The following is a 23575-nucleotide window of genomic DNA, read 5'->3' as shown; positions in this document are numbered from 1 at the left end:
ATTGAGTCTTCTTGGGTATGATACTACAACCTTAGCACACCTGTATTTGGGGAGTTTCTCCCATTCTTCTCTGCAGATCCTCTCAAGCTCTGTCAGGTTGGATGGGGAGTGTTGCTGCGCAGCTATTTCCAGGTCTCTCCAGAGATGTTCATTCGGGTTCAAGTCCGGGCTCTGGCTGGGCCACTCAAGGACATTCAGAGACTTGTCCCGAAGCCACTCCTGCGTAGTGTGGCTGTGTGCTTATGGTCGTTGTCCAGGTCTCTGGAGCAGGTTTTCATCAAGGATCTCTTAGTACTTTGCTCCGCTCATCTTTGCCTCGATCCTGACTAGTCTCTCAGTCCATGCTGCTGAAAAACATCCCGACAGCATGATGCTGCCACCACACGTCACCGTAGGGTGACTTGACACTTGGCATTCAGGCCAAAGAGTTCAATCTTGGTTTCTTTCATCAGCCCAGAGTATCTTGTTTCTCATGGTCTGAGAGTCTTTAGGTGCCTTTTGGCAAACTCCAAGCAGGCTGGCATGTGCCTTTCACTGAGGAGTGGCTTCTGTCTGGCCACTCTACCTTTAAGGCCTGATTGGTGGAGTGCTGAAGATATGGTTGTCCTTCTGGAAGGTTCTCCCCAGAGGAACTCTATAGCTCTATCAGAGTGAGCATCGGGGTCTTGGAGTCTTGGGGGTTCCAAACTTCTTCCATTCAAGAATGATGGAGGCTACTGTGTTCTTGGGGACCTTCAATGCTGCAGAAATGTTTGGGTACCCTTCCCCAGATCTGTGACTCGACACAATCCTGTCTCGGAGCTCTACGGACAATTCCTTCGACCTCATGGCTTGGTTTTTGCTCTGACACGCACTGTCAACTGTGGGATCTTATATAGACAGGTGTGTGCCTTTACAAATCATGTCCAATCAATTGAATTTACCACAGGTGGAAACATCTTAAGGATGATCAATGGAAACAGGATGCACCTGCACTCGACAGGGTCTGAATTCTTATGTAAATAAGGTTATTCTGTTTTTATTTTTTAGACATTTGCAAAAATGTTTTTTAAAAATAAACTGTTTTTGCTTTGTCATAATGGGGTATTGTGTGTAGATTGCTGAGGGAAATGTTTTTTTTAATCCATCTTAGAATAAGGCTGTAATTTAACAAAATGTGGAAAAAGTCAAGGTTTCTGAATAATGTATATGAAATTCCATAGGAATGCATTTGGTCCAACGTAGAGGTACAGGTAAGTCATTTTCACAAAATGCCTTCATAATGAGTGCACCAAACTTTACATAAAGCTGGAAAAAGTCTAAATAATAATGCCTAGCTATTGCTGTTTTAACCATAGGCTACACAGTTTCCAATATTTCCACCAACAGGCTCCATTGGTTTTAATATGATTGGTCTGACATTGCCACGACTCTTTCAATAATAGATGGAATATGCCTAATGATAATTTTAAAAATATTATAGTTATGCAGATAACGTAACCAATTTAGTCAGGTTTGCAAAATATATAGGCTAATATTTGTAAAATACTAGCAAAATTGTTCCCAAAATTTGTCAAAAACACTATTCACATAACTGTTTTTGGTCAGTATTTGCATCCATAATTTCTACATTTTATTTTAAAACAATTAAAAATGTATCTATAATATTCCTAAAGGGATCTTTCACTGGTTTGTAGTGATTATAATGATATACAATATTATGCCATATTGTTAAATATGAAATCTATGTCTTGAATCCTGTCATATACACTGCATTCCAACATAACATTCTAACAAATCGCCTGATGATGAGGGCATCAACTTAAATAGCTGGTGAATTATTAAAGCCTTAGGTTTACAGCCTTTATAGATGGTGTCTAGTTACAATATTATGTAAAAAAAAAGTATATTGTAATACAGGGCCTACTGAAATACAGTATGTATTGGTTAGTGACTGCTGAGGGTTGTCGAAGGCAGGCATCAGCAATGGTCTAATTGCTTAAAAGCTACATTTCTTATAACCACCAATTGCATAATTTCAAATACCTTTTTCAACCAGCCACTTAACTAATGACCAGAAAATGATTAGGTAACATATTTCATTAAATAACTTGTAAGGTTAGAGTGCATCATTTTAGGATGGTCAGGGACAGAAGAGTTTATAATCAGCAACGTGCCTTTATAGAGAGAATTTGTATTTACCTAAATCTTTGTGTTAACTTGCTGGGACAACTCAACAAATGACAGAACACCCCTTTCATCTTAGCATGCCGAGTATTGCAATGGAAAATACTATTAGAGGTGGCATCTATCAAACCGAAAACTCTACCTGATTTGGGTCTCTTTGACTTGTATTATTGAGTTAGTCTAAGTAAATCATTGGATCTGATACCAAAGATGTACCAAATACAATGGTTTTTAAGACAAGATCCACCCAATAAAATGTTCCATTGTTGTTTGATAGAGTCACTCTCAATAAGCAACTCCCAACATTCCTTTAATAGCATGTGAACATTGTATTGCATTTACTCCCATACCTTCAGAAAGTATTCACACCCCTTGACTTTTTTCACATTTTGTTGTGTTACAGCCTGAATTTAAAATAGATTAACTTGACATTTCTACACACAATACCACATAATGTCAAAGTGGAATGATTGTTTTTAGAATTTTGAACAAATTAATTCAAATTGAAAAGCTGAAAGGTCTTGAGTCAATAAGTATTCTAATTAAGTTCAGGAGTAGAAATGTGCTTAGTAAATCACATAATAAGTTGCATGGACTCATTCTGTGTTCAATAATAGTGGTTAACCATATGTTTTAATGACTAGCCTATCTCAACTACATAAACCAGGGAGGCTTTCCAATGCCTTGCAAAGAAGGGCACCGATTGGTAGATGTGTAAACAAAACAAAAATAATAAAAAATCTGACACTGAATATACCTTTGAGCATGGTGAAGTTATTATTTAGGCTTCGGATGGTGTATCAATATACCCAGTCACTACAAAGATACAGGTGTCCTTCCTAACTCGGTTGCCGGAGAGGAAGGAAACCGCAGAGGGATTTCACCATGAGGCCAATGGTGATTTTAAAACCGTTACAGAGTTTAATGGCTGTAATAGGAAAAAACTGAGGATGGATCAACAACATTGTAGTTACTCCACAATATTAACCTAAATGACAGAGTGAAAAGAAAGAAGCTTATACATAATTGTTAATGTAACCTTTATGTGTTACATATGTTTTATTGTAACCTTTCTTTAACTAGGCAAGTCAGTTAGAACAAATTCTTATTTGCAATGGCGGCCTACCCCGGCCAAAACTGGACGATGCTGGGCCAATTGTTTGCTGCAACATTGGGACTCCCAATCACGGCCAGATGTGATACAGCATCCTGTTTGCAACAAGGCACTTAAGTAATACTGCAAAAAATGTGGCAAATAAATCAACATTTTGTCCTGAGTACAAATTGTTATTTTTGGGGCAAATCCAACAACACATCACTGAGCACCACTCTGCCTATTTTCAAGCATGGTTGTTGGCTGCATCATGTTATGGGTATGCTTGTCATCGGCAAGGACTAGGTCGTTTTTAAGGATAAAAATAAATCCTATCGGAAAATCTGGTTCCGTCTGCTTTCCAACAGACACCAGGAGACAAATTTACGTTTCAGCAGGACAATAACCAAAATCACGAGGCCAGATATACACTAGAGTTGCTAACCAAGACGACATTGATTGTTCCTGAGTGGTCTATTTACAGTTTTGACTTAAAACAGCCTAAAATCTATGGCAATACTTGAAAATGGCTGTCTAGCAATGAGCAACAACTAACTTGACAGAGCTTCATGATATTAAATTGCAATCCAATTACAATCTTGCCTCATCGCTGCAACTCCAGAACTGGGTTGGGAGAGACAAAGGTCGAGTCATACATCCTCCAAAACATGACCCGCCAAACCTTGCTTCATAACGCTTAACCCAGAAGCCAACCGCACCAATGTGTCGGAGGAAACACAGTTCAACTGACGACCGAAGTCACCCTGAAGGCGCCCGGCCTGCCATAAGGAGTCGCTAGAGTGCGATGAGCCAAGTAAAGCCCCCCCGACCAAACTCTCCCCAATCCCGGACGATGTTCGGCCAATTGTGCACTGCCCTTTGGGACTTCCGGTCACAGCCGGTTGTAACACATCCTGGGATCGAATCCGGGTCTGTAGTGACACCTCAAGCACTGCCCTAGGCCAGACAGAAAAATGGCTGCCCCTACTAGAATAGTCCCAGTAAACAAAATGACGTTGAAAAGACATCTAAATTATGTATTTTTCCAGATGTTTAAGTCAGTGGCGGCTCCTCTGAGGAGGAAGGGGAGAAACATCCTCATCGCTGCAACATTGTAAACTGCTTACTGCACAGTGCATAAAATGTGGTGAGTAGTTGACTAAAAAAGAGAGAAAAACAACAGTTGAACAAATTTTAACAAATCAATTTCTTCACAAAATGAAGGAGAAGCAAAAGAGAGATAGAGCTTTGTAATTTTTTTCTCTTTCATGTTCACTTACTTAGCTAGCAAATACAGCTAGCTAGTTTAGCCTACTCAAACACCTGGCTCAAACAGATGGATGCTATGTTAGCTAGCTGGCTATGACTATCCAACACAACACCGGAACACTTCCAAGTCAAGGGAAGCTTTTGGTTTTACAAATGTATTGCCACTGTGTACCGCCAGTGTAACTGCTAAACTGCTTACTGACTGTACACTGTAACTTTACTTCACGATTGCAGCAGGTTTACTAACGTGATAGTTCTGTTAGCTATGTTGACTATGACGTTACTTTAGCAAATATGGTGACAACGATGTAGGCTGTGTGCATCGGTTATTATATGATTTGGCTTGGAAAGTTTTTTTGCCTGTTCTTATACAGCTGATGTATTTTGCATTGAAGTCCACAAGCGAAGGGGAAAGGTGAGAGGAGGATAGAGCATACAGGCGGGAAGGAATACAACGTGGCTTCTATGAAAGTGAAATGTGTTTACGTGTGATCAGGGGAGTATTCATTCCACCGATACTGTTGAAAAACGCTTATTAAACGGAACAATAGAACAATAGAAATGCTTGTTTGCAACTGTGGACTAATGACTACACCCTATATTAGCTAGATGCGGGCAGAGGGTGCACAAGTATTGAATGTGTCACTGTCTGTCCATGTCTGTCACCTCAATTTGTATTTGAAAACTCTGTGTGCACCTACGTTGTAAACTTTCATTCATAAGCTAGATTGTAGCAACCTCATGATGGGTTTAGGGAAAATTTGAGTATCATGTAGTGGCCTAAACCTATCGATGTTAAATTGAACTGGGTGAATGGAATATGAATGACAGTCATTCAATATGCTATAATAGAAATAAGGCCATGCTCATTAAAAAAAATTGTCCTCCCTCATCTTAAACGTCAGCGACCGCCACTCGTTGAAGTTAAGTTCAATTTAGGTTCTGAATGAAAGTTGAAAAAAAGTATTTCCCGGATGTTGAAAATGCGTATGGTATCCAATTGGTAGTTACAGTCTTGTCTCATTGCTGCAACGGACTTGGGAGAGGTGAAGGTTGAGAGCCATGCGTCCTCCGAAACATAACCGAACCAAGCTGCACTGCTTCTTGACATAATACCCAATTAACCTGGAAGCCAGCCGCACCAATGTGTCAGAGGAATCACTGTGCACCTGGCGACCGTGTCAGCATGCACTGCGCCCGGCCTGCCACAGGAGTCGCTAGTGCGCGATGGGGCAAGGACATCCCTGCCGGTCAAACCCTCCCCTAACCCAGACGACGGGGGAATAGACGTTGGGAATAGACGTGCTAAATATTTTTGTGTCTCTGCCTTTAAATTGTGCACGGCTTATTTATTTATTTTATTTCACCTTTATTTAACCAGGTAGGCAAGTTGAGAACAAGTTCTCATTTACAATTGCGACCCGGCCAAGATAAGGCAAAACAGTTCGACACGAACAACAACACAGCGTTACACATGAGGTAAAACAAACATACAGTCATCAATACAGTAGAAAAATGTGTCTATATACAATGTGAGCAAATGAGGTGAGATAAGGGAGGTAAAGGCAAAAAAGGCCATGGTGGCGAAGTAAATACAATATATCAAGTAAAAAATAAAAAATAAATAATAATAACACTGGAATGATAGATTTGCAGTGGAAGAATGTGCAAAGTAGAGATAGAAATAATGGGGGTGCAAAGGAGCAAAATAAATAAATACAGTAGGGGGAGAGGTAGTTGTTTGGGCTAAATTATAGATCGGCTATGTACAGGTGCAGTCATATGTGAGCTGCTCTGACAGCTGGTGCTTAAAGCTAGTGAGGGGGATAAGTGTTTCCAGTTTCAGAGATTTTTGCAGTTCGTTCCAGTCATTGGCAGCAGAGAACTTGAAGGCGAGGCGGCCAAAGTAAGAATTGGTTTTGGGGGGGACCAGAGAGATATACCTGCTGGAGCGCGTGCTACAGGTGGGTGCTGCTATGGCGACCAGCGAGGTGAGATAAGGGGGGACTTTACCTAGCAGGGTCTTGTGGATGACCTGGAGCCAGTGGGTTTGGCGACGAGTATGAAGCCAACGAGAGCGTACAGGTCGCAGTGGTGGGTAGTATATGGGGCTTTGGTGACAAAACCAATGGCACTGTGATAGACTGCATCCAATTTATTGAGTAGGGTATTGGAGGCTATTTTGTAAATGACGTCGCCGAAGTTGAGGATCGGTAGGATGGTCAGTTTTACAAGGGTATGTTTGGCAGCATGAGTGAAGGAAGCTTTGTTGCGAAATAGGAAGCCAATTCTAGATTTAACTTTGGATTGGAGATGTTTGATGTGAGTCTGGAAGGAGAGTTTACAGTCCAACCAGACACCTAGGTATTTGAAGTTGTCCTCATATTCTAAGACAGAACCGTCCAGAGTATTGATGTTGGATGGGCGGGCAGGTGCAGGCAGCGATCGGTTGAAGAGCATGCATTTAGTTTAACTTGTATTTAAGAGCAATTGGAGGCCACGGAAGGAGAGTTGTATGGCATTGAAGCTCGTCTGGAGGGTTGTTAACACAGAGTCCAAAGAAGGGCCAGAAGTATACAGAATGGTGTCGTCTGCGTAGAGGTGGATCAGAGACTCACCAGCAGCAAGAGCGACATCATTGATGTATACAGAGAAGAGAGTCGGTCCAAGAATTGAACCCTGTGGCACCCCCATAGAGTCTGCCAGAGGCCCGGACAACAGGCCCTCCGATTTGACACACTGAACTCTATTAGAGAAATACTTGGTGAACCAGGCGAGGCAATCATTTGAGAAACCAAGGCTATTGAGTCTGCTGATGAGGATGTGGTGATTGACAGAGTCGAAAGCCTTGGTCAGGTCAATGAATACGGCTGCACAGTATTGTTTCTTATCGATGGCGGTTAAGATATTGTTTAGGACCTTGAGCGTGGCTGAGGTGCACCCATGACCAGCTCTGAAACCAGATTGCATAGCGGAGAAGGTATGGTGGGATTCGAAATGGTCGGTAATCTGTTTGTTGACTTGGCTTTCGAAGACCTTAGAAAGACAGGGTAGGATAGATATAGGTCTGTAGCAGTTTGGTTCAAGAGTGTCCCCCCCTTTGAAGAGGGGGATGACCGCAGCTGCTTTCCAATCTTTGGGAATCTCAGACGACATGAAAGAGAGGTTGAACAGGCTAGTAATAGGGGTTGCAACAATTTCGGCAGATAAATTTAGAAAGAAAGGGTCCAGGTTGTCTAGCCCGGCTGATTTGTAGGGGTCCAGATTTTGCAGCTCTTTCAGAACATCAGCTGACTGGATTTGGGAGACAGAGAAATGGGGAAGGCTTGGGCGAGTTCCTGTGGGGGATGCAGTGCTGTTGACCGGGGTAGGGGTAGCCAGGTGGAAAGCATGGCCAGCCGTAGAAAAATGCTTATTGAAATTCTCAATTATAGTGGATTTATCGGTAGTGACAGTGTTTCCTATCCTCAGTGCAGTGGGCAGCTGGGAGGAGGTGTTCTTATTCTCCAAGGACTTTACAGTGTCCCAGAACTTTTTTGAGTTTGTGTTGCAGGAAGCAAATGTCTGCTTGAAAAAGCTAGCCTTGGCTTTTCTAACTGCCTGTGTGTATTGGTTTCTAGCTTCCCTGAAAAGTTGCATATCACGGGGGCTGTTTGATGCTAATGCAGAACGCCATAGGATGTTTTTGTGTTGGTTAAGGGCAGTCATGTCTGGAGAGAACCAGGGGCTATACCTGCTCCTGGTTCTAAATCTCTTGAATGGGGCATGCTTATTTAAGATGGTGAGGAAGGCATTTAAAAACAATAACCAGGCATCCTCTACTGACGAGATGAGGTCAATGTCCTTCCAGGATACCCCAGCCAGGTCGATTAGAAAGGCCTGCTCGCTGAAGTGTTTCAGGGAGCGTTTGACAGTGATGAGTGGAGGTCGTTTGACCGCTGACCCATTACGGATGCAGGCAATGAGGCAGTGATTGTTGAGATCTTGGTTGAAAACAGCAGAGGTGTATTTAGAGGGCAAGTTGGTTAGGATGATATCTATGAGGGTGCCTGTGTTTACGGCTTTGGGGTGGTACCTGGTAGGTTCATTGATAATTTGTGTGAGATTAAGGGCATCAAGTTTAGATTGTAGGATGGCTGGGGTGTTAAGCATGTTCCAGTTTTGGTCGCCTAGCAGCACGAGCTCTGAAGATAGATGGGGGGCAATCAGTTCACATATGGTGTCCAGAGCACAGCTGGGGGCAGAGGGTGGTCTATAGCAGGTGGCAACAGTGAGAGACTTGTTTTTAGAGAGGTGGATTTTTAAAAGTAGAAGTTGTTTGGGTACAGACCTGGATAGTAGGACAGAACTCTGCAGGCTATCTCTGCAGTAGATTGCAACACCGCCTCCTTTGGCCGTTCTATCTTGTCTGAAAATGTTGTAGTTCGGAATGGAGATTTCAGAATTTTTGGTGGTCTTCCTAAGCCAGGATTCAGACAAGGCTAGAACATCCGGGTTGGCAGAATGTGCTAAAGCAGTGAATAAAACAAGCTTAGGGAGGAGGCTTCTAATGTTAACATGCATAAAACCAAGGTTACAGATGTCATCAGAAGAGAGCGCCTCGGGAATAGGAGTGGAGCTAGGCACTGCAGGGCCTGGATTCACCTCTATATCACCAGAGGAACAGAGGAGGAGTAGGATAAGGGTACGGCTAAAAGCTATGAGAATTGGTTGTTTAGAACGTCCGGAGCAGAGAGTAAAAGGAGGTTTCTGGGGGCGATAAAATAGCTTCAAGGTATAATGTACAGACAAAGGTATGGTAGGATGTGAACACAGTGGAGGTAAACCTAGGTATTGAGTGATGATGAGAGAGATATTGTCTCTAGAAACATCATTGAAACCTGATGATGTCACAGGACGTCATCAGCGCTCACCTAAAAAGCCCATATGCCACTGGTTGAAAGAAATTCTCGTTGGTTTGGGGCAGAATTATGTGTTGTTGGATGTGCGTTTTGGTCAACTTAGCTCAGAAAATCCATCCTCGTCAATCTGCTGACCATAGGCGGCCGCCTAAACCTGCCTTATGAGTAGGCCGGCCCTGTGCCCATCTCTCTATCTCTGTCATAGGAGCAGTGTGGTACAAAGAGCCTGGAGGGCTAACAGGGAAAAGAGGTCCCAGAGCTGCAGTGTCAAATATGGGGGTATAGTGAATTCAGTGTTTGAGATTTAATGATTACATTAAGACTACTCTATTTACATGTTGTCACATCAGCGGAAAAATGTGACTAAATACGTAATTGTTCCTTTATATTCCAAAATCTTTTATTTTTGTGCACTTTGCAGTCTTGCTGAGGGTGTGTTCGTAAATTCACTTTAGAGTGACAGAGTGCGCTCAGAGTGCAGTCTGGGCATTCATAAATTCAGAGCATTGCCAAGATTGTACATTCCTAAATTCAGAGCGTTTCGCACACTGGACTCTCTGGCAGAGGAGTAGGGTTGATCTGAGTGATCCCAGCACCCAAGCTAACTGTACAAAGTTGGCTAGCTTGCTAGCTACTTCTTACCAGCCCTAGCAGAGCTGGTTAGGCTGTTTTGATGTTATCCAGAGCGCTGGTGACCGTAACTGTGCTGCGGGCAACAATTTAATTAGCATTTTTTGCGGACGTTTACGGACACCAGCTATATTCAACGGGTGTTCAGCGTTCATAAATGCATGTTATTCTGCGCTCTGGCACACTCAGACGAAAGTTGTCTGAAATCAGAGTAGATCGCCACATTGAATTTATGAACACACCCTATAACGTTGGTGACTGTAAATGTGCAGCTAGCAGCAATTGAATTACGTTTTTTGTCTAATTTTACTGAAACCCGTCATATTCAACCGGTATTGCGCATTCGTAAATTCATAAATTACTCTACGAACGCACTCCTTTGTTGTAGCGCTATCGATGACGCGCGGTGTGGTTGTCAAGGAGGGCGTGACATTATTATGGGATGTTAGGGGTGAAATGGTGCTACGCGCGGTATTTTGAACAATCGTCTACGTTTCTGTGGGTTTTACCGAGATGTTGCTCCGCCTGTTTGGAACGGCGAAGGAGTGTGTGCGTTAACACGTTTCGTGTCACCAAAAGTGTTGCACCCAGGGGGAAAACAAGCCACGTAAGAATCTATTCGCTGTGTGAAAGGGGCAAAATAATGTTAGCCAACATGCTAATGAGTTAGCTGATGGCAAGGCTTGCTTGCTAACAGCTGATTATGTCCAATTGGCCAGTTAGCTGCATAGGAAGATACCTTATTCTAACTAGCTAATTTAGCATAGAACTGCTGTTGTAGACGCGACAGGAAGTTGGAAAACATGCATAGGCACATAACACATTTATTTACCATTCATTCAAATAAAGGTGACTATTATCAACGTTACATGGCTGCATTTGCTGATGTTTGAGAATGACATTGATTATTCAGACTATAACTTTGTGTGATTTCATATTTAATGACATCAAATGCATTAGAAATGCAGCTTGCTTCCAGCACCCTGACAAATGGAGAGTAATTTTATGATTTCGCTTGCCCAGTTTGCCATTAGGGCTTAGCTTGCAGGGGGGCTTGCCACTGCAGTTATCCTGTCTATTCAATTTTGGCTAGCCGGAAAAATACCCTCCTGGTCTGTCTACTGTCTGCTTGGGGAAATGGCTTGAAAGCAGCTGGGGCTTCGACTGTCAAATGGTCTGATGCTGGCCTCGGGCTTGGTTCCTCTAAGGTTGCTTTTTTTCCCCCAAGGAAGGTCATATCCCCCTTTTTTATATCAAGGTTTCTGGGGTGTTGTTCTGTGACAAATGCCTGTAAAAAAGGTTGTTCTAATGACATTGGATTATTTTACATTAGAATTGTTTTTCTTCCCAAAAGCACAAAATAACAGTTCACCACAGTTGATTACCAATGGACAATAATGTAGATGTATCATTCGTGTCGTTCACTGTGTAGTTCTACACAGAGTACCATGTAAATATTTACAATATCACATGGTTTGTAACGTTATGGTGACAACCCGGAGTACTCTTTTAATATTACTGTGTTGCACTACCCGGTTAGGATCAATTGCAAACGGTACCACCATTACTTCATTGGTAAACAAGATCCATGGCATGGGCGTTCATCTCTATTGCTATATCTTCCTCTCGTCTATTTAGTTAACTGATGACGAGGTGAAAATGGCGGATCTTTCGAAATCCAACCCCGGCCTGAAAATAGAAACGTAGCTAGCTAGCTAGCTGGTCGTTTTCATAGTGCTGCTCCTGTCACCAATGGATGATTTTGACAGGCTGCTTAGTTGAGAAAACAAGAATCGGCCCCCAACCATATATCTTATAGAAAATTGAGAAGATGGAACATCGATACCCCGTAGTTTATCGACTTGTATAGTGTACCATCTGTCTTATTTGGACTACGGCGGAGGTAGGACAAAGATTGTTATTCTCCTGGATGCCCGAAGCGGCCTAGCCAAGCTAGCTACGTTAGCTAGCCACACAATCGATGACATGTTAGTTAGCGAGCTAAATTCTCATTTATACCGTTCGAAATCAGGTGGGCTTTGTTGCAAAGTAAGCGTTTAATGTAGTATTGCAATCAAAGAGTTCGGGTCATAATGTCGTTACATAAACAACAAAAATGTGGTGTTCTCGGTGGCTGGCTACACTACCGCATTTAACTCAACTAGCCAACATTTCTAATGCTATTTAAATAGATACTTTATGATTTTATATTTTTGTAACGTCAGTTACTCGATGTTCCATTGCCTATGTGTGTACCAACTTTTTAATTTCTTATGAAATTCATCGCTGTCTTTGAAACTATTTGGTGGATTTGCTATTGATTCTTGCGTTATTGATAGCAGATCTGTGCATCTTAATATATTTACTGATGTCACACACTACCGTTACATGATTTGGGCTGTATATGACAATGACATCCTTCAAATCAATAGTGATGGGTTTGCACCTTCTCGTGTCGTTGCAGTAGTGTGTGTGTGTGCGCAACATCCACACCGTTATATGCAAACATCAACACATGTTCATATGCAGGAATTGGAAAAAGGTAATTCAGTTTTAGGCATCTCACTTTATTTAACTTTTTTTCCAGATATAAAATACTTTTGCAATTACTCTTGGTTGCCTATCAATTGCTTATTGGCACCAAGCAGGATCTAAAAACCTCTGTTTGGAACTGCATGTTTTGACTCTATCCCAAAAGTTGCTGCAGCTATTTCTGTCGTTTATTTGTGTACGGGTACTTTCCTTGATACGAAAGGAAAGTACCAGAAAAGGTGTTTGATGCTTCTAATAAATTATTTGGACTGCCATTCTTATTGGACTGACATTCTAATGTTCCCCGTTTTGTCTCCTGTAGCGACTGTTTTGAGCTGAGTGTAAACCTGGAGACATGGACGTGGTGTCGCCAGAGCTGAACATCCTCCTCCCTGACGAGATAATGGACACCGAGGCCATCGTCATGGATGACGACCCACCCGCCGAGTCCCCTGCGGCGTCTGGCCAATCACAGCCCAGCGCCGATGCACCAATCCCCATGGAAACAGATGTTCTCGCCGTCCCAGAGATCGTTAGCCTGTGTTCGGATGCCCCGCCGACCCAGCGGACTCAGGCCCTGACCACCTCCATCACCACAGACTCCACCCTCTGTAGCACCACCTCCGCCACTCAGCTCCTCCTCACCCCATCCATAGCTTCATCCTCCCCCCTTACCCTCCGACCCGCCACAGCCTCCACCCTCACCTCCACCACCCCCAAAACCACTACCAGCCTGGGTGGGGTCAGTCTCACCACGGGGGGCTTACAGAAGCTCTCAGCCAACCACCAGATCATCCTCAATAAGGTGGCCTCATCCCCGGGAGCAGACACCACCAGGTCCCCAGGCACCACCACTATCACTCCAGGGGGCCAGAAGTTCATGGTGACGGCCATAGGCAAGTCAGGCCAGTCTATTGTGCTGCAGCTGCCCCACACGGGCTCCAAGCCTGGCTCAGGGCAGGGGGAGGCCAAGGCCAACCCGCAGCATTTCAAGGTGCTGACGATAGGGGGGAGGACAGACCTGAAGCCGGTCATGGTGGGGCAGGCGGTCAGCTCGGCCAGTCAGATGTCCACCCTGCAGGCCCAGCAGCTGAAGACTGTTCAGGTGAGACCTGATCATTTTTGTAATTTTATTAAATTTTTCTCCCCAATTTCGTGATATCCGATTGATAGTTAGTCTTGTTCCATCGCAGCAACTCCTGTACGGACTCGGGAGAGGCGATGGTTGAGAGCTGTGCGTCCTCCGATCACGATCCTGCCAAGCCGCTCTGCTTCTTGACACAACGCTTTCTTATCCCGCAAGCCAGCCGCACCAATGTGTCGGAGAAAACATCGTACACCTGGCAAGCTTGCACTGCGCCCGGCCCGCCACAGGAGTTACTAGAGCGCGATGGAACAAGGACAACCCGGCCGGCCAAACTCTCCCCTAACCCGGACAATGCTGGGCTAATTGTGCGCCGTCTCCTGGGTCGCGGCCGGCTGCGACACAGCCTGGGATCGAACCAGGATCTGTGGTGACAGATTGCAATGCAGTGCCTTAGACCGCTGCATCACTCGAGAGGCCCGAGGCCTGATTTGTTTACTTGTTTGTTGACCTGTTTACTTGTTTGTTGACTTGTTTGTCTGTGCTCAGCTGTGTACACATTTTGTAGTGAGGAGATGAATTTAGCCACGGGTTACCTTTTTGAAGGTTTGCTGGTGATTTGGCCAGCTTCATGTGTAGGTCTCTTTGCTGTAGTTCGTACAGTGAAGGTCAATGAATGTATTTGCCAACAGATTGCAAAGAAAACGCAGGTGTCGTCAGCTGGACCAATCAAGTTCATCATCACTAAAGCTGTCAACAACAAAGGTCTGACCGCCCAGACATCAGTATCCAATGTCATTACAGGTAATCACCGTCACGTGTTTGTCGTATTAACCCCTTCATAGAATTAATGCTTGGTTTGTAATGTGCCACACGCTCAGGGATAAGCTGTGTAATCATTGAACGTACAGCCTGAGTTATAACTGTGTCATAGCCGCTTTGAGCCATAGAAAACTATGTAGACTTTGATCCCTGCTTCTGACCTCATCGTTGTGATTCTCCCCCGACCCCACTTCCCAGGTCGAGTCCTGTCCACGAGCAGCCCAGTGACCCCCCCGCGGACCATCACTCTCTCTGAGACCCTCAGCTCCAACAGCAAGATTGCCATCTCCCCCCTCAAGTCACCTAGCAAAGTCAGACACGCTGCCACTCAATCCCTCTGACCCCACTTTGAGCCAGGGAGAGAGAGACCCATTGCAGTTTTCCCCATTTTCCGTTTGGATTTCATGACTAAACCTATACTGTTTTCTTTTTGTGTAACAGTTGACGATGGTGTCGGTGGCCTCCCAGGTACCCAACTCCCCTCAGAAGTCAGTGTCTCTGCCGCTCAACATGGCCCACCTGGGACAGCAGATACTAGTACAACAGTCTACAGCCACCTCTCCAGCCAAGGTAGTCTCCAGCCATTCTACGGCATAGGTAAAACTAACCTCTCTAACAGTTTCTCTGGCCCTCTGGGACCCCAGCCTCAGGACTGCACATTTTTTTTGTTCTATTCAAGCACTGGATCACCTGATTCAACTAGTCAACTAATCACCAAAAAGTAGCCTTCCGGAACTGCTCATAGGAGCATGAGCCTAGTGTCCTGTCCATTACTCCCCCTGGACAGGACACTAATCTATCGCAGGGCCATCTTCTTAATGCTGTGTGCCAAGCGGAGACGCATTGCTTCCTATCTTAACTTTGGTATGACTCAGTCCGGGGATCGTACTCCTAACCTTCCAATCTCACGGCGGATACTCGGTACTACGGCCTATTTATCGCCTTACCTCCTTACTCCGTTTGCACACACTGTATATAGGTTTTTCTATTGTGTTATTGACTGTACTTTTTGTTTATCCTATGTGGTAACTCTTGTGTTGTTTTTTTGTCGCACTGCTTTATCTTGGCCAGGTCGCAGTTGTAAATGAGAACTTGTTCTCAACTGGCCTACCTGGTTAATTAAAGGTGAAATGAAAATAAATAAATACTCTAACCACAAGGCCGCCAAGTTAATCACCAAGCCCTTGATAATTTGAATTATGCATGCTACTGCTGACCCTGACCAATTCCCCCCCCCCTCTCCTCACAGCCCATGAAGCCGGTGCAGACTGTGACGGTGGGCGGCCCCCAGTTTAAGACCATCTTCCCCCTGTCCACCTCGTCCAACGTGCAGCAGATCCAGGTGCCCGGCAGCCGCTTCCACTACGTCAGGCTGGTCACTGCCACCACGGGCAGCAGCACGGGACAGGCCGGCAGCCACTGCACCAACTCATCCATGACCGGTAGGAGACAGACATCAACAGATTCATTCAGGATTATCTGCAATCATGGTAGCATCCTGTTGATGTAAAATTACGATTATCCATAGAGACTGGCAGGTCCAAACAGGGCCATAATAGAGCTGGTATTTCATATGACTTCTCTTCCTTCCACAGCCAAGCCCATGGTGGTCAACACAGCCCAAGTCAGGATGTCTGTCCCCATCATCCCAGCACAGACCATGAAGCAGGTGAAACACACACACACACATTACTTACAGATGGAATTGTTCCCTTATTGATTCACTCGGCCACAACAGCTACAGACATGCACTCTCAATTAATGTAGTGTAATTTAACAATTTTATTTTACCTTTATTTAACTAGGCAAGTCAGTTAATAACAAGTTCTTATTCTCAATGACCGCCAATGAAGGGGCAGATTGTCAGCTCAGGGATTTGAACTTGCAACCTTTCGGTTACTAGTCCAATGCTCTAACCACTAGGCTACCCTGCCGCCCCAACTAACCTTCATTCCTCTTCCCCTCTCTCAGGTGGTGCCCAAGCCCCTGACGTCGTCGGGCCAGGTGCTGACAACTCAGACCCAGCAGAGGTTGATCATGCCCGCCACTCCGCTTCCCCAGATCCAGCCCAACCTCACCAACCTACCCCCGGGCACCATGCTGGCGCCTGGGTCTGGGAACATGGGCTATACTGTGCTGCCCGCACATTATGTCACGCAGGTATAGGGCTGGGTTGTGTGTTGGAGGCATTTTAAACGCGTGTGTGTGTGTCCCCCCGTGTTCTCACGTCTCTCTCGCTCCCTTTCAGCTCCAACAGTCTGCGTATGTGACTTTGGCCAGCAGCTCTGGGTTCCCCACCTCTACAGGCATCCAGACTCAGGCCAGACTGCCTCTCAATGGGTGAGCACAGCACCCAAATTTGTTGGGTGCATTTGCTGTTTATTTTGGTTGTGTTCCAGATTATTATTTTTTTGCCCAATAGAAATGAATGGTAAATAATGTATTGTGCCATTTTGGAGTCACTTTTATTGGAAATAAGAGTATAATGTTTCTAAACACTTCTACATGAATGTGGATGCTACCATGATTGCAGATAATCCTGAATGAATCGTGAATAATGATGATCATACCACCAAGACATGCTAACCTCTCACCATTACAATAACGGGAGTTTGGCATATTGTTTTAGGGTGGGGGGGAGGTGTATGATATTTGTGTGTGTAACTTTTTCACTCTTCATTATTCAGGATTATCTGTAATCATGGTAGCATCCACATTCACGTAGAAGTGTTTAGAAACATATTATATTCTTACTTAGAATTTAGTCATTGTATCATTTCAAATCCGAAGTGCTGGAGTACAGAGGCAAAACAACAACAAATTTGTCACTGTCCCAATACTTGTGGAGCTCACTGTATTTCAGGTTTTGTTGTCACATACGCTGGATAGGTGCAGTGAAATGTTGTTTTACAGGGTCAGCTGCAGTAGTACGGCGTCCCTGGAGCAAATTGGGCTTAAGTGCCTTGCTCAAAGGCACATCGACAGATTTCTATGACCACGTTGTTAATAAACTCAATGCGCTGACTAATCGTACGCGTATTCCTTCCTCCCACAGCTTATCAACATCAGACGCTGCCTCCAGACCACGGAAGCCCTGCAACTGCAACAAGTCTCAGTGTCTCAAACTGTATGTGCTACAACTTACAGGGAGCTCCTACCCACTCAACTGTTCATGTGTAACAGAATTCCCGCTTTAAAAAAAAAAAAAAATCCTGTATTTAGAGTGTAGACGTCATGGAGATGGGCATAACCTCAATGTGGTCTTGCTCTCTCTGCAGGTACTGTGACTGCTTTGCCAACGGGGAGTTCTGTCAGAGCTGTAACTGTACCAACTGCTTCAACAACCTGGAACACGAGACCGAGCGAGCTAAAGCCATCAAGGTGAGGAACGGTCCGCCACCACAAGACGAATCCGATTTGACTCAACTCTGTCAGCTTATCTGTCTTGGTTTTTGTGTGGAGAAAAGCTTTGCGTGGCTAATGTACTCCTTGATTAGTGTTATCATTTGGTCTTGTGGTAAAAGTAACCATTTAGTTGTATCCGACTACTTGTGTAAAGAGTTGTTTTAAGAGGGGTGGGTTATTTCCCCCAGGCGTGTCTGGACCGTAACCCGGAGGCATTCAAGCCGAAGATCGGTAAAGGTAAAGAGGGCGAGTCGGACCGCAGACACAGCAAAGGCTGCAACTGTAAACGCTCGGGATGTCTGAAGAACTACTGCGAGTGTTACGAGGTGGGCCTCCATCTCTCTCTCTCTCTCTCTCTCTCGCTCTCGCTCTCGCTCTCGCTCTCTCTCGCTCTCTCTCTCTCTCTCTCTACAGGTGGACGTTAAAGTTGTATTCTATACTGTTCTATTCTATCTTACTTTCACTTGTCCAATCTTTTGATATCACTGTAGATAAAAGGTAGGAAACGATGTGAAGACTAGGACTGTGGCGATCATGACATTTTGTCAGCCTTTAACTGTCATGCAAATAACTGCCGGTCTCACAGTAATTGACCGTTAATTAACATAAACGTACTTAGCATCTCCAGGCTTTCACGCATAGCCTACAAGCCACCGATGCTGACCTTTAGAACATATACATTTTAAAAAGTTGTAATGTTTTCTTTTGGGGGGGGGGGGGGTTGCATGAAAGGCTCTGCTCTGTTTCTTGCGCAAGCCGCACACACTTCATCAGTCTCTCATTCACAATTTGACAAGCACTTGATAATATTCACACCCATCAGACTATTCTTAATTGAATCTATTCTTATTTTTTTATTTATTTAGAATTGCCCACAAAAAAAAAAGATAATCCGTAGCCTGCAAATGGAGGTTACGTCTTTAATAAGCAGATTTATGTGCTTAATTTTAAGAGTTGAGCAATAAAAATAGCAGCACGAGAAAGCTGGGATCCTCTTTTAAGTAGTGGCCAGTCAAAACTCTGTTTTCACACACGATTGGGTGCTTATAAGATCACGTTTCACTAGGCTTTGGGCTCTCCAACTCTGTTTCAGAGGTCCTGCGCAGCAGGTGATCCTATTCCACTCAAACTCTGAATGCCAGGGCTCTCATGAAGTGTTTGGTTTGATATTCGATGGCATTTGCATTGATGTCAGAGTGATTCGATTTTTTATTGAACCTTTATTGAACTAGGCAAGTCAGTTAAGAACAAATTCTTATTTACAATAACATCCTACCCCGGCCAAACCTGGACGACGCTGGGCCAATTGTGCGCCGCCCTATGGGACTCCCAATCACGGCCGAATATTATACAGCCTGGATAATGGAGTGCTGAGTACCAGACCATTAGCGACTGGCCGTTAGCAAGTTTGGTAGGCTACTAATGACCATCAGCGGCATCAAGTGCGCCTTGGAGAAGCCTGGTTATCGTGACTCAACGGTCACATGGAATTTAACTGTGGTCACGACTCGTGACTGGCGATAACACGGTCACTATAACAGCTTGAGTGAAGACCTTACTTGTCCGTAAGGGTTCGGTGTGGGAGCATGGCTTTTGTTCCAGCCAAGCAGTAAAACCAAGCCGTAACACACCTAATTCAGCTCATCGTCCCCAGCCCTGGTTGACCTCATTGAGACTCAGCCTTGCTGTTTCTTCTCTCTCTGCCAGGCCAAGATCATGTGCTCGTCTACCTGTAAGTGTGTTGGCTGTAAGAACTTTGAGGAGAGCCCTGAGAGGAAGACTCTGATGCACCTGGCCGACGCAGCTGAGGTGAGAGTTCAACAGCAGACGGCAGCCAAGACCAAGCTGTCGTCGCAGATCTCGGACCTGTTCACAAGGACCACCCCGGCCATCACCAGCGGAGGGGGGAGGTAAAGACTCACTCTCTCCAGCCTCACCTTCCGAGATTCACCCTCTCGCTTCTCACTTGGGTTGCAAAGGAAGGGTATTTTACTGGAAAATGTCTAAGTTTACCAGTAAAATACCAGATTTTTGTCTCCTTTCAAGGTTTTTATGTAATCTATCGAAAAACATCTAGTGGCCCTTTTTGCTACTTCAGACTATCGTAGTCTGTAATAGTCTCTGACCCTATGTGTAGTTTTATTAAATGTAAAATATATGAAATAAGATAATTATGTACAGTACCAGTTAGACCTTTGGACACATCTACTCATTCCATGTTTTTTTTTGTATTTTATTTGTACTATTTTCTACATTGTAGAATAATAGTGAAGACATCAAAACTATGAAATAACACACATGGAATCATGTAGTAACCAAAAAAGTGTTAAACAAATCAAAATATATTTGAGATTCTTCAAAGTAGCCACCCCTCACTACATGATTCCATATGTTATTTCATTTATTCTACAATGTATAAAATAGTAAAAATAAAGAAGAACCCATGAAAGGAGTAGGTGTGTCCAAACTTTTGACGTGTGTGTGTGTGTGTGTGTGTGTGTGTGTGTGAGAAAATAATGTTCCTGTATAAATTACCAAAGTTGTTGCTATAGATTTTCTCTTTCCCAAATGACTGACTATTCTGATAACTTTGGTAAATTACTGTTAGCTTTGCAACCCTACTTCTCACCCCCTCTCCTCCACCCATCCTCTCCAGATGGATTCTCTGTAGCCTCAACCCCTCTCATTTCTTCAGCCTATCCTGCTTTGTACTCCCCCCTCTATGCTGTGTATCTTGTAGGTAGAACAGTCGCTGATCTCATCCTCTCTCCACCAGGATGCCCTTTACATTTGTGACGAAGGAGGTGGCAGAGGCCACGTGTGAGTGTCTGCTGGAGCAGGCTGAGCAGGCAGAGCTGATCCAGCAGCCCCAGGCCACCGCAGAGAGGATGATCCTGGAGGAGTTTGGACGCTGCCTCATGAGGATCATCAGCTCAGCGGGCAAGACGGACTGTCCCTCCATCAACTGCTAGGCCAGGTCCCTCCATCAACTGCTAGGCCAGGTCCATGGGTTCGCTGTCTGTATGTCTCTCACCCAGCCCAGTGAAAACTAGTGCTGGGAGACTAGAAGGGAATAGTGGCCTCCTCTCTCCCCCAGCTTGAGAGCTAAACATTAGGACTGGTGAGTGGTAGTGGTCCTTCGTTTCTCTGCCTCCCGGGCTGGCTAGCTAGCCGCCCAGTCTCAGAGATGAGCAGTGGGTCTGGGAGATGAGGGGAGTCGGCCCTGGGCGCCGTCTCTCTCGCCCACCCTCTGGGAAAAGCATTGGGAGAGGAGTGGACTGTCTGTCTGTTCCACTTACTGCTAGCCATGCCCATGTGCTTTCTCTCCCATCCCCATAGTGCTAGCATTGGATAGGGTGGAGAGTGGTGCACAGTCCCATCAATTGTTAGCTAGCTAGACACAGCCAGCACCAGGAGGCATGGACAGTCCTGAGCACTGCTCACCGTTTACCCACCCTCATAGATCTAGTGTTGGGAGGACATGCATTTCTCTGGAGCTGGTGCTTCTCCTTCACAGTTAGTGGGAATAGCCTTTGCATAGCCTTGGCTGAAGGAAGGGGCTGTCCCCATGCCCCCAGCCTCCCTGAAAAAATAAGGATTGTGGGAGAGACTCGCCAGAGAAAGAGGTGCAAGGGGGAACAGACAAATGTTTGTTTGTGTTTTGGGAAGGGGGGGGTTTAGATCATAGGATTTATTTTATTTTAATCTTTTTTTTAATCACATTTATTTTCTCGATCTTATTATGGCTCTGTTTGCATATGTCCCTCTCTTTCACCCTCTCGCTCTGTTTTAATCATTTCTGAGGGTTCTGGATGCAGATGAGGAAAGAAGGGTCACATTCTGACTGCCTTCTACAGGTAGTTGCCCAGGTTCTAATCATGACGGCCATCTCTCTTCAGTAACTAGCGTATTACTGTAACCCAACAAGATATGCTCACGTTACCCACTATTTATTTTCTTCAACCTCTGTTTCAGCTTGTGCTCAGAGCTTTGCAAAGTATCTAGGAACAACTAACATATTCCCACTTTGACTTTTATCACAGATTAGGATTCCATTTGCCATTTTTAATTTTTAAACAACTAAATAGTATGTATTTTGGTATGGGGGGGGGGGGGGGGGGGGGGGGTGTACTGTTTCTGACACATTCAGGTAGGGTAAGGTTTCACAATATCAAATCCAAGTTATTTGCGCTACTTAAGTGCTCATGGCTTACGGTACTCTAAATTCATTGTCAGGGTATGAAAGTTGTCCACTTTATTAGGGATATATGAATATTGGATGCTTGTTTCCCCTATCTTTTTTTTTTTACCACTTTGTGAATATCAGTTTGCCTCGTTCCAAATACATGGAGAACAGCACGCACGCACACACATACACGTTGGATAACCGTCAAGAACCAGCGGTAGATTGTTCGATTGGATAATGAATCTAGTCATAGTATCTCTATATCCGAAGCACTGCAACTATTTGAGTGCCTTTATGCTACAGTAAGCTGTTCCTTGGTAGCTTTGTGCTTTACTAAGTCATCACGGATTACCAGGCAACACATGATTTGGCCTCTTGTGTGTCGCACTGTAATGACACCCATCAAGTGTGTGTTCAACAGCATTTGGGTAGTGTTTTGAATAAAGAAAGTGATGTTTTTAAGACCCTTTTGGGTCTGTTATTTCCCTACTCACAAAGCCAATCCCTTTCTACATGTATTGAGTGTAAACAAATACTGTTATTAGTTATTGTAGCCTTACCCCCCCCCCCCCCCCAGGATACCTTTGCCTTACGTTCTCCACTCTGCTCAGGGCATCGAAGGACTTTTACTACGTTGTCTGTCTATTGTTCTTTCCTGCAATGTTATTGAAGACACGCGTGTTTAAAAAAAAAGAGGAAGAGAAAATAACTTCCCAGCAGGCGTTTTGACAAATGACCCTCGTCCAAACAGAGGGCCTTTGTGCGGGTCATGTTTTTCACCATAAGAGATTGAGTAAGACCGTGTTATACACCATCACGCATGCTTTTCAAAGTTGTAATCATCCCTATGCACTGAAAACGTTGTTTATTGCATGGGTGACCTTGCTAGATGCTGAAGTGTTGCAAAATTGCTGTGCAGCAGCATCAACAATTGGTCTGTGTGTTTGAATGACATGATGCATCCCAAATAGCTTTATTCATACTAGAAAATAAACATTTCTCTGCGGCCTGTTCAGGAGGGTGCAATGTTACAGAACGTTCAGATAGAAATGGATCGCGTGGAAACGATACAATGGTATTTTAGGTAGAGGATTGGAATTGTATGCTCTGTTTTACATGTCTATCTGCAACATTTGTCTCACCTCATTGAATACACCCTTTGTATCCGTTGTCATCCCACAAAGTGGGACATTTTCAAAGGGCTTCCAATAGAGGAGCACAACCAGAACCCCGTGATGGTGCTAAACTCACTACGTCAATCTGATGGTGAATGTTAGGGAATTTTTCTTTTTTAGATTGTCTTCTCACGAAGTGAGACATTTAACAGAATTAATCAATCAATAGCAATCAAGCTAAACTGCTAAATTGTGCTCTGTTGGAGAACAGAAAAGTTTTAACAAATCTAGATATTTCAGGAGAAACTTAACCTAACCCATGAAACTTGGGTACACTAAACAAAACAATGGACCTTCTCAAAATGTTTGCAA

General features: G+C 44.3%; 1 protein-coding gene across 2 annotated transcripts; it reads left to right on the top strand.

The window, feature by feature from the left end:
• The first annotated feature begins 10490 nt into the window (after positions 1 to 10490).
• Positions 10491 to 23094, top strand: LOC139408857 (lin-54 DREAM MuvB core complex component). 2 transcript variants are annotated; one of them, XM_071153256.1, is made up of 14 exons: positions 10491 to 10666; positions 12914 to 13696; positions 14368 to 14479; positions 14696 to 14808; positions 14939 to 15067; positions 15747 to 15939; positions 16093 to 16166; positions 16469 to 16657; positions 16746 to 16837; positions 17553 to 17624; positions 17776 to 17878; positions 18091 to 18228; positions 19610 to 19812; positions 20679 to 23094. In XM_071153256.1, the coding sequence occupies exons 2-14, from the start codon at positions 12947 to 12949 to the stop codon at positions 20872 to 20874; spliced, it is 2364 nt and encodes a 787-aa protein (XP_071009357.1). In that variant the 5' UTR covers positions 10491 to 10666; positions 12914 to 12946; the 3' UTR covers positions 20875 to 23094. The 2 variants fall into 2 exon arrangements, with proteins under 2 accessions (XP_071009357.1, XP_071009356.1); XM_071153255.1 differs by lacking the exon at positions 10491 to 10666 and adding an exon at positions 11696 to 11962.
• The last annotated feature ends 481 nt before the right edge of the window (positions 23095 to 23575 follow it).

This window comes from Oncorhynchus clarkii, chromosome 5 (assembly GCF_045791955.1).
Source record: "Oncorhynchus clarkii lewisi isolate Uvic-CL-2024 chromosome 5, UVic_Ocla_1.0, whole genome shotgun sequence".
NCBI classification, from domain to species: domain Eukaryota; kingdom Metazoa; phylum Chordata; class Actinopteri; order Salmoniformes; family Salmonidae; genus Oncorhynchus; species Oncorhynchus clarkii.
This window is presented reverse-complemented; position numbering and strand designations above follow the sequence as displayed.

What these genes read in the sequence shown, in the direction of transcription:
- LOC139408857 (XM_071153256.1), top strand. Translation starts at nt 12,947, where the DNA reads ATGGACGTGGTGTCGCCAGAGCTGAACATCCTCCTCCCTGACGAGATA. An exon ending in AGTATCCAATGTCATTACAG is followed by an intron (nt 14,480 to 14,695) that starts GTAATCACCGTC and finishes CCCACTTCCCAG; the next exon opens with GTCGAGTCCTGTCCACGAGC. An exon ending in AGCGAGCTAAAGCCATCAAG is followed by an intron (nt 17,879 to 18,090) that starts GTGAGGAACGGT and finishes TATTTCCCCCAG; the next exon opens with GCGTGTCTGGACCGTAACCC.